Raw genomic sequence first — 13,727 nt, forward strand, 5'->3', positions numbered from 1 at the left:
CAACGTTAGGAGGGAATGTTTTGAATGGAAGACGGCATCTTTTGGACATGTGGAGTTTAAGGTGTCATTGGGACGTTCAGCTGGAGGCATCCATCACATACTTGGAAAATCACAGCTAGAGACACAGATTTGGGAGTTGTCTTCATATAAGGTGATAATTGAAACTGTAGGAGTGAATTAGATTCAACCGAGGGAAGGACTAGAGAGAAGAAGAACAGAGAACACCCCTATCAGAGAGGCAGCTGGAGAACCAGGAGAGAGTAATATTGAAGTCATGGGAAGAAAAAGTGATCATTTGATTGTAACTCAGAAGGAATCCAGGATTGTTCTAAATGATACTGAAGGAAGAATGAGAGGGGGTATATGTGTGTGTGTGTGTATCAGTATATATGTGCATATATGTATCTATATATATGTGTATGTGTGTGTGCGTGCGTGTGTGCAAGTGCACCAGTTTAGAATTTAAAAATTTGCCACAGAGATCTACATGGTGACTGTTCTGTACACAGTTGTCCCCTTGGTTGGATACCACCTCAGTGTATTCCATGTCCTCATAGTGTAGTGTGATTCTGAATCTGAATTTGTTTAACTTCATAGTTTTCTTCTGCTCCTTTCTAGGCACCAACAGAAAGGCAGCTTCGATATAAGGAGAAGGTGGCTGAGCTCAGGAAGAAGAGGAACTCTGGACTGAGCAAAGAACAAAAAGAGAAATATATGGTAAGACACTAAATGCATTGTTTTACCGAGACCTTACGAGCACATTTAATACCCTCGGTTCCAGGCATTCCTTGCTTAAAATGTTCTCTGTTTGAAATTACCTAGAAGTGTATGGATGCAATATCACTGAAACTCAGCAGAAGTTACTATTATACTTAATACTAGGGCTGTTGATGGTGGGAAAGGAGGTGAGTGGGATATAATGTAAAAATGGTATTTGGATCTTAAGAATTGTGATTGATCAGCACGAGTCATTTCTGGCATTAAAAACAATCCTTTCTTGACCTGTCATTCCCTTAAGCTGCCGTCCTCTGTCTCTTCCTTTCACAGCCAAACTCCTTGAAAAAGCTGTCCCCTCATTGCCATCATTTGTTCTCGAACTCTCTCCTCAGCACTAGGCAGGCTTCCTTTCCACCTCATCATTCAACTGAACCAGCTCACTCCAAGTTACCAGTGATCTTACACCAAACCCTATGGTTTTTCTCAGTCCTCATCCTTCTTGACCTCACTTTAGCTTTTGACAATGTCAACCACCTCTCCTCCTGGATGCTCCCTTCTCCCTGGGTTTTCATAACATTGCCCTCTCTTGGTTTTGCTCCTCAGTCTCCTTTGCTGAGTTACCCATATGCTGTCCTCTAACCTCAAATCTCTGCCCTGGGCCCCTTCTCTTTTTATCTGCTTTCTTCATTGATAACTTCATCAGCTCCCATGAGCTCAGTTATCTCTATGCAGATGATTTCCATAGTTGTATTTTCAGCCCTAGTTTCTCTCCTTAGCTGCACTCCCATATCACTACCTGCCCATTGGACATAAATAATCTATTTATTCTAAGTAGCTGAAACTCAGCAATTCAAAACCGAATTCATTATTTCTCTCTTCCCCCAAAGTTCTTTCTCCTCAGTTCTTTATTTTGATCAAGAACGCCACCATCTTCTGGTCATCCAGGTTCATAACCCTGGAGTCTTCTTTAGTCTCTCACTCTTGATCACTTAACATATTTCAGTTGCTAAAACTTGATTCTACCTTTACAATACCTTGGCTATCTGTCCCCACTTGAATGGCCACTCTCAGTTCTCACCTAGGCTACAGCAGTAGCTTTCTAATTACTTTTCCTGTCTCAGTTCTCTCTCTTTTTTCTAATTCAGCTTTCACACAGCTGCCAGAGTATTGTTCCTAAAGCATAAGTTTGACCATGTCCTTACTGCTCAATAAACACTCAAGTTGGCTTCCCATTAGCTTTAAAATCAAATACAAACACTGCCCGTTGGCAGTTAAAGCCCTTCACAGCATGGCTTCAACTTTATTGTCAATTATTTCTTTGTGTATACTGTTCAGTTTGGCCAGATTAGCTTTCTTCCTGTATCTCACACACATTCTTCTATCTCCTGTCTGTGAATCTTTGCACAGGTGTTCCCTCATGTTTGAGACACACTCCCTGCTTTTAGAATTCCTGGTTCCCTTCAGAGCTCGACTCACGAACTCTCTCATATGTGGGACCTTTTCTGATCCCATCCATCCCATGTGCCCCATCCCCCCCATGGTTGCCTCTGAGTTTTGTCCTCTCCAGAATCACTTAGGGTGGGTGACTTTAAGGTTGACATGGCTAACTCGTGGTGTTGAATCATTAGGCCCTTGAAAAAAATGAAAAGAAGTTAAATTATTTATGGCATGGCAGACTTGGATTGAGAAGGCTTGTGGGTCCACATACCAGGAGGCACAAGGTGTCATGCTGTCATCTACTGTTTTCTAGGAGCACAGACAGACCTATGGAAGCACCCGGGAGCCTCTCCTGGAAAACCTGACCAGCGAGTATGACTTGGACCTTTTCCGAAGGGCTCAAGCTCGAGCATCAGAGGATTTGGTAAGTCTTGTAACCTCCTAGGAAGTTGAACAGTCACTGAGGGGAAACATTAGGGGATGTTTCTCAGAGTGATTGGAGACCTGTTTGTGTTTTTTTTTGTTTTTTTTTTTTGGAGGCCTATTTGATCCAGAGCCAAAATAGACTTTCATATTCTGAATTCCCTCCTTTGGCAAAGAAATGCATTTCTTATTAAAATAAAAGTTTTGTTGATCACCATTGAGTCTACTGTTGCCACAGAATTATGTATTTCCAAGACAGTGTTTTTTTCAGATTCCCATTAATATTCCTTTCACATTTTAGTTTTGGTGCCCTGAGTAGAATATTTAGTAGTTTTAAGGAAATTCTGATAATTAATTTTTGTGGGAGATTGAAAATATATGCTTTAAATAGTAGGTGTATTCCAACAATTCATTTTAATGTGAAGTGAATTCTCTTTTCCTGTTGTCTTTATGGGGCTGGGGGACAGTGGAAGGAATTTCCTAATAGACTCTGCTGAAAACGTAAAGAAGATGGCTTTGTGGTAGCAGCCATGTTGCTGGGAGAGGCTTCCTCATTTACTTTCTTGCTCACTTTTTAACACTTTGGAATCTGGAAGTCAGCCTCTCCTATCCTAGGTGGATACCTGCTATGGTCCGAGAAGCAGGAGCACATCTTAGGAGCATCACCAACCACAGCTGTACAATGGCACTTCCCGAACTTTGCATTCTTTCCCCACTTCAGCACCTGACACTTTTATCTGTGCTTTCCCTCTACTCTCCTTTCTCCGTCCCCTATTCCTGGGAGTGCTACAGTTTCCCCAACTCTGAGAATTGCATATCTAGAGCTAGAAAGGACCTTGGAGATGATCCAGACTGATTCTTCATTCTACAGTTGAGGAAATCGAGGTCCGTAAGTGGAATTATTTTCCTGAGGTCGCATAGGTAGTAAAGAGCCTCTAGAGCCAGAAGACCTGAGTTCCAGTCACATCTCTGACATTTATTAGCTTTGCCACCTTGAGTTGTAAGTCACTTAGCCTCCCTGAGCCTCAGTTTCCTCATCTATAAAATGAGGAGGTTGGACCAGATGGTCTCCAAGGTCCCTTCTGGCTCTCGATCTTTGAGCCTATGAGTAAGTAGCAGAACTTGGGTCTGGGGGTTCCAAAGCCATCTTGTTCCACTCCCATCACTTCGGTGTCACTGGATCAGTCAGGCTGTGACAGTGACATCTAGTGGTGAGTTTTTCTATCTAAAATGCTATAAAATGTCCACGTTGGAGGTAGAGGTCCAGAAAAGTTAAGTGGTTTATGTAAAGCCAGACACCTTTCTGGGAGCAGAGCAGGTATTCAAACCCAGATCACTTGACTCCCAGTCCAGGGCTCTTTCTCCTGGATCATGGCTACTACAATCTAGCTGAAAATGACTTGGGAACTTAAAATAATTTCCCTATTTTGTCCTTGTTTAAAATTTGATACATGAAGTTTATTCAGAATGATACTTGTACTTAGGGCTGTTCTTGAATATGGGCAATATGATTGGCATCTGGGCATAGACCCAAAGCTCTTCCCTTAACTTTTTTTTTTAAACAGGGAAGGGGCTCATTTTTGTTCTGCTAGTCTCAGGTTTTTTATCTAATTCGTCATCTCAGTATTGGGATCATCTTATAGGACTGGAAGTTGTCTTCTTGTAAGAATTAGTTTCTGAGCTCTGGAGTCTCTCCAAAATAAAGTAGAATCAAGGGTCTCGAGCTAGCTTACACCTTCTACTCTCCCAGGTTTGCTAGATCTTGGACCTAGTTATTGGCTTGGAATTAGGTAAAATGCCATCATAATGACACCAAAAGGATTGTTTTAAAATACCATTTCTTCATCTGTTTACGAAAAGATCTCTCTCAATAACCTTGTGTTAGCACCTTTCCTTTAATGACTGTATGATTATAGACAGTGTATTTTAACAAATAAAGAGCATCACTGAACCAATGGTAGTTCATTTTTTGTACCTCTTTAGTGATACTGTCAAGGATCCTCTTTCTGTTCCATCTCAAACAAAAAAAATCTATCCAAACTCTTAAGCCAACACATCAAAATAAGTTACAAAGATGTCTTGGATATGTCACTAATAGAAAAAAATATATAACATTCCAAATAGAAGCAGTTTTAGAGGACCAGACCATTGATTTTAACGTGATTTTACTTTGTATTTATTAATAAGGTTGATTTGATAACCTGTGCCGTTATAATGCCATACGTATCAGAAGAAGGTAGGAAAGGACGCATTTCTGTTAGGGAATTTTTTTTCTAGATGACTCTCTGTTAATCCTTTAAATTTGCATTTCCCCAAATTAATTTTGGTGTGAAACACTTTTAGGCTTAAAATGTATTGAAAGAACTTAAAAACACTAGTTTGGAATTGTGGAATATCCTTAGAATAAAGGGAATCTCAGAAATTTTTAGAACAAAATATAGGAGATTAAGCTTATTTTTATGCCCCCAAACAGCCATACATAAGTATTTGATAGGTAATTTCATATTTACTCTTTTGGGGAGGAAGATAATGCTAGCATTATAATTTTCTCATAGAACCACTATTTGTAGCATGAAAAATACAAGTATTTCTCAGATTATAATTTGGGGAAAAAAACCTTGCTTTTACTAGATCAAAATAATAAACCACATTTTAGATTGTAGGCAGTCCTTAGTTTATATATATATCCTTACGTCCTTGTCATCTGAGCTACATGGTCACAGAAAATACCCTTGCTTTGTTACTGATTTTTTCCCCCTTTCCCTTCTCTTGGCTAGTGCCTGCGACCATAGATTCCTACTTTCCATTCCCTTAACACATACGTACTAATCCCTGTATTTCTGTATCCTTGATTGTTACCTCAAACTGGGATCACATATGAGGTGTCAGAAAGGAGACAGAAGGACTGGGCAACCCTCTCAAGGGTTCCCTTCTTCCTCTCCAGCCACCATATTCCACCTGTATAGCTCCAAGGAAGAGTGTCAGTCAACTAGCATATTTCAGCCCAGAGTTTCCAGCACTCCTATGATGAGATACCTAGGTTAGCTTGAGTATGTTCTCTGTTCTCTGCTGTTTCTCATTTCCCTTCATTACTAGAAGTAAAATTCTTAAAGCCCTAAAAAGCTGTGTTCTTCTAGGACAAGAGTTAAATGAAAAGTTGAGGATGATATTTTTGTGTTTGGACAAGTGGAAGAAAAGCCTTTTTTGAAAGGTGGTACCAGTAGAAAGGGAATCAGATATGCCTGTCTCTGGGATCCACAGGATAAAAAAAAGACTCCAGTCCAGGCCTAAGAAGGGCTCCTGGATGTTTTCATTGCCAGAAGGGTCCTGTCTCTGATTCTTTGTCCTCAATTCCCTGCAGCCCCTATCTTTTACTTCTTTCCTCCTTTCTACTTTCTGTAGTGTGGAGCTAAGGGAGTCTTCCTTCCCCCATCTGTCAAGTTGAAAGACTAGAGGCTTGGCCGGGGTAGCAGTGGGGAAGGGAAAGAAAGGGTGTGAAGAGAAATACCTCTTCTCATTGCAGTGGGAGAGAAAGATACCTTTTTAGTAGTTGGAACTCTGAAGGTATTTCTCTTATAGAAAATGTGTTATACTTGTTTTAAATACCAATGGTAACAACAGTACTGTACTTTATGTATGTTTTATATTTTGACCAGTATGTTTCTGTAGGAATGGAACCTATCAGATTCTTACCCTCTTCGAGAGGGGAGATGAGAAGGAAAGATGGATAGAATTTAGAACTCAGAACTTAAAAAAAACTGGAATGTAAAAAAATTGTTTTTACATATATTTAAAACAAGTTTATACAGTGACAAATTTACCTGCAGCCCTTTGGAACTCAACCCTTTTTTGCAAGATGGGGACCATATAGTTCCACAATGTATTACATTCTTCTCTTCCCTAGGATAAATTATCTTTGGTATTCCTCCTTCATGATTCAGGGTTTTTGTGAACCATCAAAGCTGTGCATATCCAAGGATGCCTTTGGAGGGGTATTGCTAGCTAGCTCTGTAGGTCCCTCAATGGAGTGCCATCAGGTGTCTGTGTCCTTGTGAGTTAGAACGTTCCTGTGGTGCTGCAGGGACTGTAAGTGTGCGGAACTGGACTTTTCCCTTTAAAAAGTCCCAGGCTGCTGTGTGATGGTGTGTTGGTGTTTTTCTTTCTGTTCTGTCATGGTCATCTCTTGGTCATTCTCTTTTCTGTCAGTAGGTCTGTTTGTTATTGCCCTAGTGACATTGATTATCTGAATACTACTCCCATGGCCTACTACTTCTGCTCTCAGTCACACTCTTCCCTTTTTCAGCTTCTGATGTTAGTATAACTTGTTTTTTGACTATATCAACTATTGCTAGTCAGCTTGGAATAAATTAGTCTTAAAAGGTAGGGGTGTGTGTGTGTGTGTATACACACACACACACACACATACATATATTTTGCTTTTTGGTGAGGCAGTCGGGGTTAAGTGACTTGCCCGGGGTCACACAGGTAGTAAGTGTCAAGTGTCTGAGGCCTGATTTGAACTCAGGTCCTCCTGACTCCAAGGCCAGAGCTGTATCCACTGTACTACCTAGCTACCCCTTCAAAAAGATTTTTTAAAAGTCAGATATACTATTTGGTGCCATTCATAGTAGGAATTTAAAATCAGTTTAAAAAAAACTTTCTACAAGTGTTTCAGTGAAATTTTACTTAAAGTGAAGAGCTCTGTCACTGCAGAAAATTATAAAAAAACTGGACTAGCACATGCTCTTTTGGAAGACTGAACTTTTGAGTGAGGGAGAAATAACAGGTTTAAATAGTAAATATTTTTTCATTATAGAAGTTTTTTTATTTAAAATTTTATTTTAATTTTTAGCAATTATTTTTTTTCTTCTCCATCCTCTCCCTCATTGAACAAAAAAGACAAGAAAAGTAAAACCTTCATAACATATACATATAGTCCAGCAAAATAAATTTCTACATTGATCACATCCAGAAATGTGAATCTCATTCTGTTAAATTCGTCTCCTCTCTGGAAAGAGATGTGTAGCATGATTCTCTTCAGTCCTCTGGAATCATGGGTTTGCCTAGGACAGTAATTTATAAAGGAGTGGTCCATCTCTGTGAGGGTTGGTGACCTCCACAAGGATAAAATCACAGGTCTAAACCAAAACAGACACACGGGCAGTTTTTCTCTTTTCCAACATTAAATAGTAATTCTTAAGTTGTTGGAAGAAATGTGCTTGTTTTTTGAGGCTGTACCTTCTAGGGGTGGAACTTCCATGGCTCCCCTTTTACTTCTTCCTTTGCTTTCCTTTTCATATTGACCTTGATATACAGATGGATAGACATAAAGAGTTATTTTTACAGCCAATTCTCAGCTATGGTAATTGGGGAGTAATTCGGCAATCAAGAATCCAGAACCGTTTTGGGTTTTGAATTGCAGTAGGTGATCTTTTAGTCATTGTACCTCCTTTCATATTTATAAGGGCCTTTCATTCTGATGGCTAGGGAATGCCAGATGAAATAAAATACTTGTAGTGCAAAGATAATATAAATACAAAGATGATATCCACATGCTGTGTGTGTATGTATAGCCAGTCAGTTATGTTTGTCCATGTCAGCGAATTTGTCTCCACTTACAGATGCTAACTTGATATAGGTAGCACAGGCACAGTGTTAAGTGTAGTTAGGTGGTTATGGGCTTTCTGATATTGAGGATTACAATGATGTTGAATTCCAATCTTCTCCTGGCTTTTGTTTCCTTGCCTGATAATAGGAGAAGTTGCGGCTGCAGGGCCAAATCACGGAGGGCAGCAACATGATTAAAACAATTGCCTTTGGCCGATATGAGTTAGATACCTGGTACCACTCTCCCTACCCGGAAGAGTATGCACGCCTAGGACGGCTCTACATGTGCGAATTCTGTCTCAAATACATGAAGAGCCAAACTATACTTCGTCGACACATGGTAAGCCTCTTTACAACCAGTATACAAACTTTGGTTGTGGTTTCTGAGGAATTTATTGTGGACTGCAGGTGCATTAGAGCCAGGTTTAATTATTTATGTTAATGGGCGTTTGAAATCTACAGATAATATGTAGCTAATAAGGCCTCGGGAGAAGGTTAATTCCAACCCAGGAGTATGCAGTTTGTGATGTAGTTGCCATTGAGTAGTACCTGAGGAAGCTGTTTACACTCTCCTCATAATCTACAATGGTTTGTTTTCCTTTCTTTTTGCTGATCTGATTATTTTCCCTTTTTTCTCTCCTTACACACACACACATACACACACACACGCACACGCACACATGCATACACACACACGTGGACACAGACATGGACATGGCATTTAGTAGCATTGCTTGGTCCAGTTAGTGACACTCAGGTCTAAAGAGTTTTCACCCAAAATTATGATAACTAACATGTTTATGGTTCTTTAAGGTTTGTAAAGCACTTCCCACATTATCTCACTTGTGTCCTCACAACAACCCTGCAAGGTACATGATATTATTATCCTCATCTTACAGATGAGGAGACCAAGGATGTGAGGTTATGTGACTTGTCCAGAATATCTGATATATTTAATAAATATCTGAGGCAGGATTCAAAGTCAAGTCTTCCTGACTCCAAGTCTAGCGTTCTGTTCACTAACCCACTTAGCAAGTACAGGAAGACATTGAACTTGAAACATCTTTGTCGCCTACTTCTATTGTTCACACACAGATAAATATAAAAATTGGGTCAGATTGTGGTAAAACTGTGAAATCAGCATAATGTGCTGTACTCTCCCCTCCTCTTTATACATCTTCCTACTTCAAAATAGGAAAGGATTCAGTATTGTTTATATTTTGACTGAATGTCATATGTGACTATATTAACTCAGGTATCTGCATTTTTTAACTTCTCATCTCTCATTCCAGGATAGAATGTTTTATCTTCTCAAAAAGAAATTTTAAAATGTTTTAATTGCTACATTTTGTTTTGACACATCTATCATTTCCTGATAATGTGTCCTCCGGTACTTTACCACAAAAAAACTTAAGACCGTCTGAGATAGCGATTGCAGTTGATAGCATGGGTAACACTTCCTTTTAAAGGAATTTGCAGCAACACTAAGAGTTGTGGGAGCCATTGTTTGAGGAGTCTCTTCTTGTTCCTGAAATTATACTGTGCCATTTAAAGTGTCTTGTGAGTGGGAGAAGGAAGTTGAATGGGGTGGGCAATGTCCTCCTTTAATATTTCTCATCTGCCCCTAAAACACTCTCAGATGCTAGAGATCCAGCCTGTTTCTCATGATATCCTCCCTGATTTCCCTTCCTTGTGCCACCACTCCTGGTTGGCACCTACACCTGTCTCCCTCCGCCTTCCCCAGCCCCTTCTTCAGTATGATAATAATATTATGGCCCCTTTTCTTCCCCATTCTAGCTGTAAATAATCCATAGCACCATGGCTTAGTTCTTAGACTAGGGAGTAGGCTGATAGTAGCCTGCAGGAAAGAGGATATGTGAGCAGAAGTAACCTTGGGTTTTGAACCAGAATACTAGAACTGGAAGAGACATTAGACATCGTTTAGGCCAGCCCCCTCATTTTATGTTTGAGGAACTGAGGTAGAAAGGTTGTGATTTTTCCCAGAGTCATACAGCTAGAAGAACTACAGCTGGAAAAACTGAGACTAGAAGACAGATGTTCTGTCCCTCAGTCTTTCCTCTATTCCATGCTACACAAAAATAAGGGCACACTGCTTTGTTTTGCAGAAGGAATCCCTTTTCTTTCTAATAGCAAGCTCCTCTAGTGTATTTTAAAATGAGATTGAATTTTAAAAATTCTATTCGCACTTAAATTTTGTGAAACCCAAACCACGTAGCCAATGGTGTTAATTGTTTGACGCAGGATAAGAAAAGAGGCAGCTAGTGCCCCCTAGTGGTCAGGGACACTCCCAAATATTTCCAAACTGGTTTCCAAGCATGGGATTGTCAGCCTTTTCTGAGAGCCACAGAACAACTTTTTTTTAATTCTTCTTGTGGCCGAGAAGGGTTTTTTCTTTTAATAATTACATGATTACATTATAGCTTAGTTTCCTCATTGAAAGATGGGGAACCTGCCTACTCAGATGGGGTTAGGAAGTTGCTGGAAAAGGTGATAGTAAAGTACTTGGCAGCTTTAACATGCCAGAACTAAGCTGCTTATGCGTTTCCTAATGGCAGGAGGGATTTTATATTATTGCAGGGGTATTTAACTGGCATTTACGTAGTGGATGATTTTAATCTCCTGTGATGAAACGGTGCCAGAAAACTTAGTCGACGCTGCAGCAAAAATAGGAGTTTGTAGTAACTTCAGAAGCTGTTACTTTAGGAAATAAGCTCTTTTATGGGACAGTCGGTGTTCTCCCTAAGTGTGTATCCAGCTGCCTTCTAGCCTAAAGTCTCCCACTCAGCTCAGCTAATCAGCTTTTGTTTTACCTTTAAACTTTGAGTGGCATTGTACTTCTGATGGGAATTTCCTTTTCTTATAGGCAAAATGCGTATGGAAACATCCACCAGGAGATGAGATCTATCGTAAAGGCTCCATTTCTGTGTTTGAAGTTGACGGCAAAAAGAACAAGGTAAAAAAGGAGGTGACTGACCCAGGAGCAGAAATGGTGTTATGCACCCTCAGAGAGAGAAGAGACTGTTATGCTCTGATTCTTTCCCGGGAACCAAATAGTATTTTCTTTATACCATACCAAATACTAACTCTGAAGATAAACCTGCTTTAGTTATTTCAGAACATATTAGCAGGTATGGAAGTAGGCTGGGCTGATTTGGTCAGGCTTGTCCATTCACCCTTCTTTCTCCGGCTTTATATCTTTAGCCTTAATGTTTCCTCTTTGCCCCAAGGTTACCAAATATTAGAGATCCTGAGCCCGTTTTTTTAACTCTATCTTCTTTCTTGTCTGACTTAACAAGCATTTGTCGTGTTTTTGTTGTATGCTAAATGCTAGAGATACAAAGCCAAAGATGAAACAGTTCCTACTCCCAAGGACCTTACAGTCTTTCAGGGGAGATATTTGCATATAGAAGTGTATACAAAGTAAATCCAGGATAGTTAGGGAGAGAAGACAATAGCCATTGGTAGGTGCAACGGTTGATTCCTTTAGCAGATGGTGTCTGAGTTGTTTCTTTAAGGAAGTGAGAGATTCTGTGAGGTACAGGTGAGGAAAGAAGACGCGTATTCCAGGCATGTGTGATGGCTAATACAAAAGCTTGGAGAGAGGGAACAGAAACAAAGCCAGTTTAGTTGGACTGTAGAGTATGGGAAAGGGAGTAATAAATAATGAAGCCAGAAAGATAGGTTGGGAACAGGTTGTGGGGGGCTTTAAAAGCCAAACTGGAGTTGAACCTCTGGAGTTTACTGAGTAAGGGAGGTATGGGATTAGTTTTGTGATTAAGGAGCATCACTTTGGTGGCAGTGAGAAGAATGGATTGGACTGAGAAGACTTGAGGCAGGGAGACCATTGCAGTAATCCAAGTGGAGGTAATGAGAACCTGAACAAAGATGGTGGTCATGTGAGGAAAGAGAACCAGTTGGGTGCTAACGATGTTGTAGAGGTAGAAATGGCAAGAGACTGGACATGTGGAGTGAATGAGGAGTTAAAGATAACATCAACATTGGTAGAGGTGTGGTTTTGGTGGGGCAAAATGTGAATTCTGTTCTGGTTATGTTGAGTGTGAGATGTAGATCTCAGCAATATCTAGTTTGAAATATCCTATGAGCAGTAGGGAGTTGTGGGACTAGAACTCAGGAGAGAATCTGGGGCTGGATATAAAGATCTCTTATGTGAGAGTATCCCTAGCTTTTGGCTCTCTGCTCCTCAGCATGTTGATCATGCTTTGAAATTTTCTCTCCTATCCCAACAGCAGACCCTTCCCAACCATGTGACCAGAATGCCCACCTTTCTGTTTCATTAGGCATAACTGAAATGGTTGGGTCTTAGCTTCAGTCTTAAACCTGTTAGCCTGATGAACCACAGTCCCTCTTATCTCTCTCTGCTTTCAGATATATTGCCAAAACCTCTGCCTGCTGGCCAAGCTCTTCCTGGACCATAAGACGCTGTATTATGATGTGGAGCCCTTCCTCTTCTATGTCATGACAGAAGCTGACAATACTGGCTGTCACCTGATTGGGTACTTCTCCAAGGTTAGGAGTATTTATGACTTGGTGTAAATTATGCGTCTAATTATTGGGAGGAGTTATCTGATATAAACCATGTATCAGTTATTAAATCTTGAAACTGTGGGACTATCTCAGGATTTGTCACAACTCTTCCTACAGAGACGTACCAGAGGTTGTCTAGTAAAAATGTCCATTTCTTTATTAGAACTCCCTCATTTCAGGGTGTGCTTGCCAGGGTTACCTGCTTATGACTGGACCAGGGCTCCTGCTTGGTAACTAACAAGTGCATATCTTTGTGGGGTAGGAGTTGGATGGGAGGGAACATCTCTTTAATCTTTGCTCTCTCTGTGGTCTTAGCTTGGGAGCTGCTGCCCAGCTCCTGAGCTGGACTGCCTTAGACTTCTTTGTGACAGTGTCCTTGTTTTCTTAGGGGGTATAAACCAACTTCAGCCTTCAAACATCTGGACTTCCCCAGCTCCGAGGGAAATCCAGGGTGCAGGGATTATTGTCTGTATTGCCCTCTCCCTAGTAGACTGCCTCCTTTTGAAGCTACTCTTTAATGAGGGGAGCTGGCTGACTCATCAGTCTGCACAGCTTCACCCCTACTCACTACACGATGCAAAAGGGCCAGAGTCAGCCCTTTTTTGATGATGGAGCTAAAGCCTTAAGTCTCCAAGCTCTGGAAACCCCTGGATTAATAGCTTGTGCCATCGTGGAATGGGCTAGCCAACTAGCCGGGTAACTCTCATTCCTCTTCCCTGGTGAAAGTTGTTTCCCTCATGCATATGGCATGGCGGGCTTGAGCCAACTTGCTGACTCCTTTAGTTCTAAATGCCTGTGATTTTCTGATATATTTCCTTTTGATTTCAGGAAAAGAATTCATTCCTCAATTACAATGTGTCCTGCATCCTTACCATGCCTCAGTACATGCGACAAGGCTATGGCAAGATGCTCATTGACTTCAGTAAGTGTGTGTGTGTGTGTGTGTGTGTGTGTGTGTGTGTGTGTGTGTGTGTGTG

The 13,727-nt window shown here is 40.6% G+C and overlaps 1 protein-coding gene across 2 annotated transcripts in view; it reads left to right on the forward strand.

The window, feature by feature from the left end:
* The window catches only part of KAT7 (lysine acetyltransferase 7), a 31,286-nt gene that overhangs the window by 12,808 nt on the left and 4,751 nt on the right, over positions 1 to 13,727 (forward strand). For both annotated transcript variants that reach the window (XM_027872922.1, XM_027872923.1), the window contains 6 exons: positions 619 to 717; positions 2,468 to 2,578; positions 8,333 to 8,524; positions 11,069 to 11,158; positions 12,592 to 12,732; positions 13,579 to 13,672. In XM_027872922.1, the coding sequence (XP_027728723.1) occupies positions 619 to 717; positions 2,468 to 2,578; positions 8,333 to 8,524; positions 11,069 to 11,158; positions 12,592 to 12,732; positions 13,579 to 13,672 (727 nt within the window). The remainder of the gene's footprint in view (positions 1 to 618; positions 718 to 2,467; positions 2,579 to 8,332; positions 8,525 to 11,068; positions 11,159 to 12,591; positions 12,733 to 13,578; positions 13,673 to 13,727) is intronic.

This window comes from Vombatus ursinus, unplaced genomic scaffold (assembly GCF_900497805.2).
Source record: "Vombatus ursinus unplaced genomic scaffold, bare-nosed wombat genome assembly UNPS02014801.1, whole genome shotgun sequence".
NCBI lineage: Eukaryota > Metazoa > Chordata > Mammalia > Diprotodontia > Vombatidae > Vombatus > Vombatus ursinus.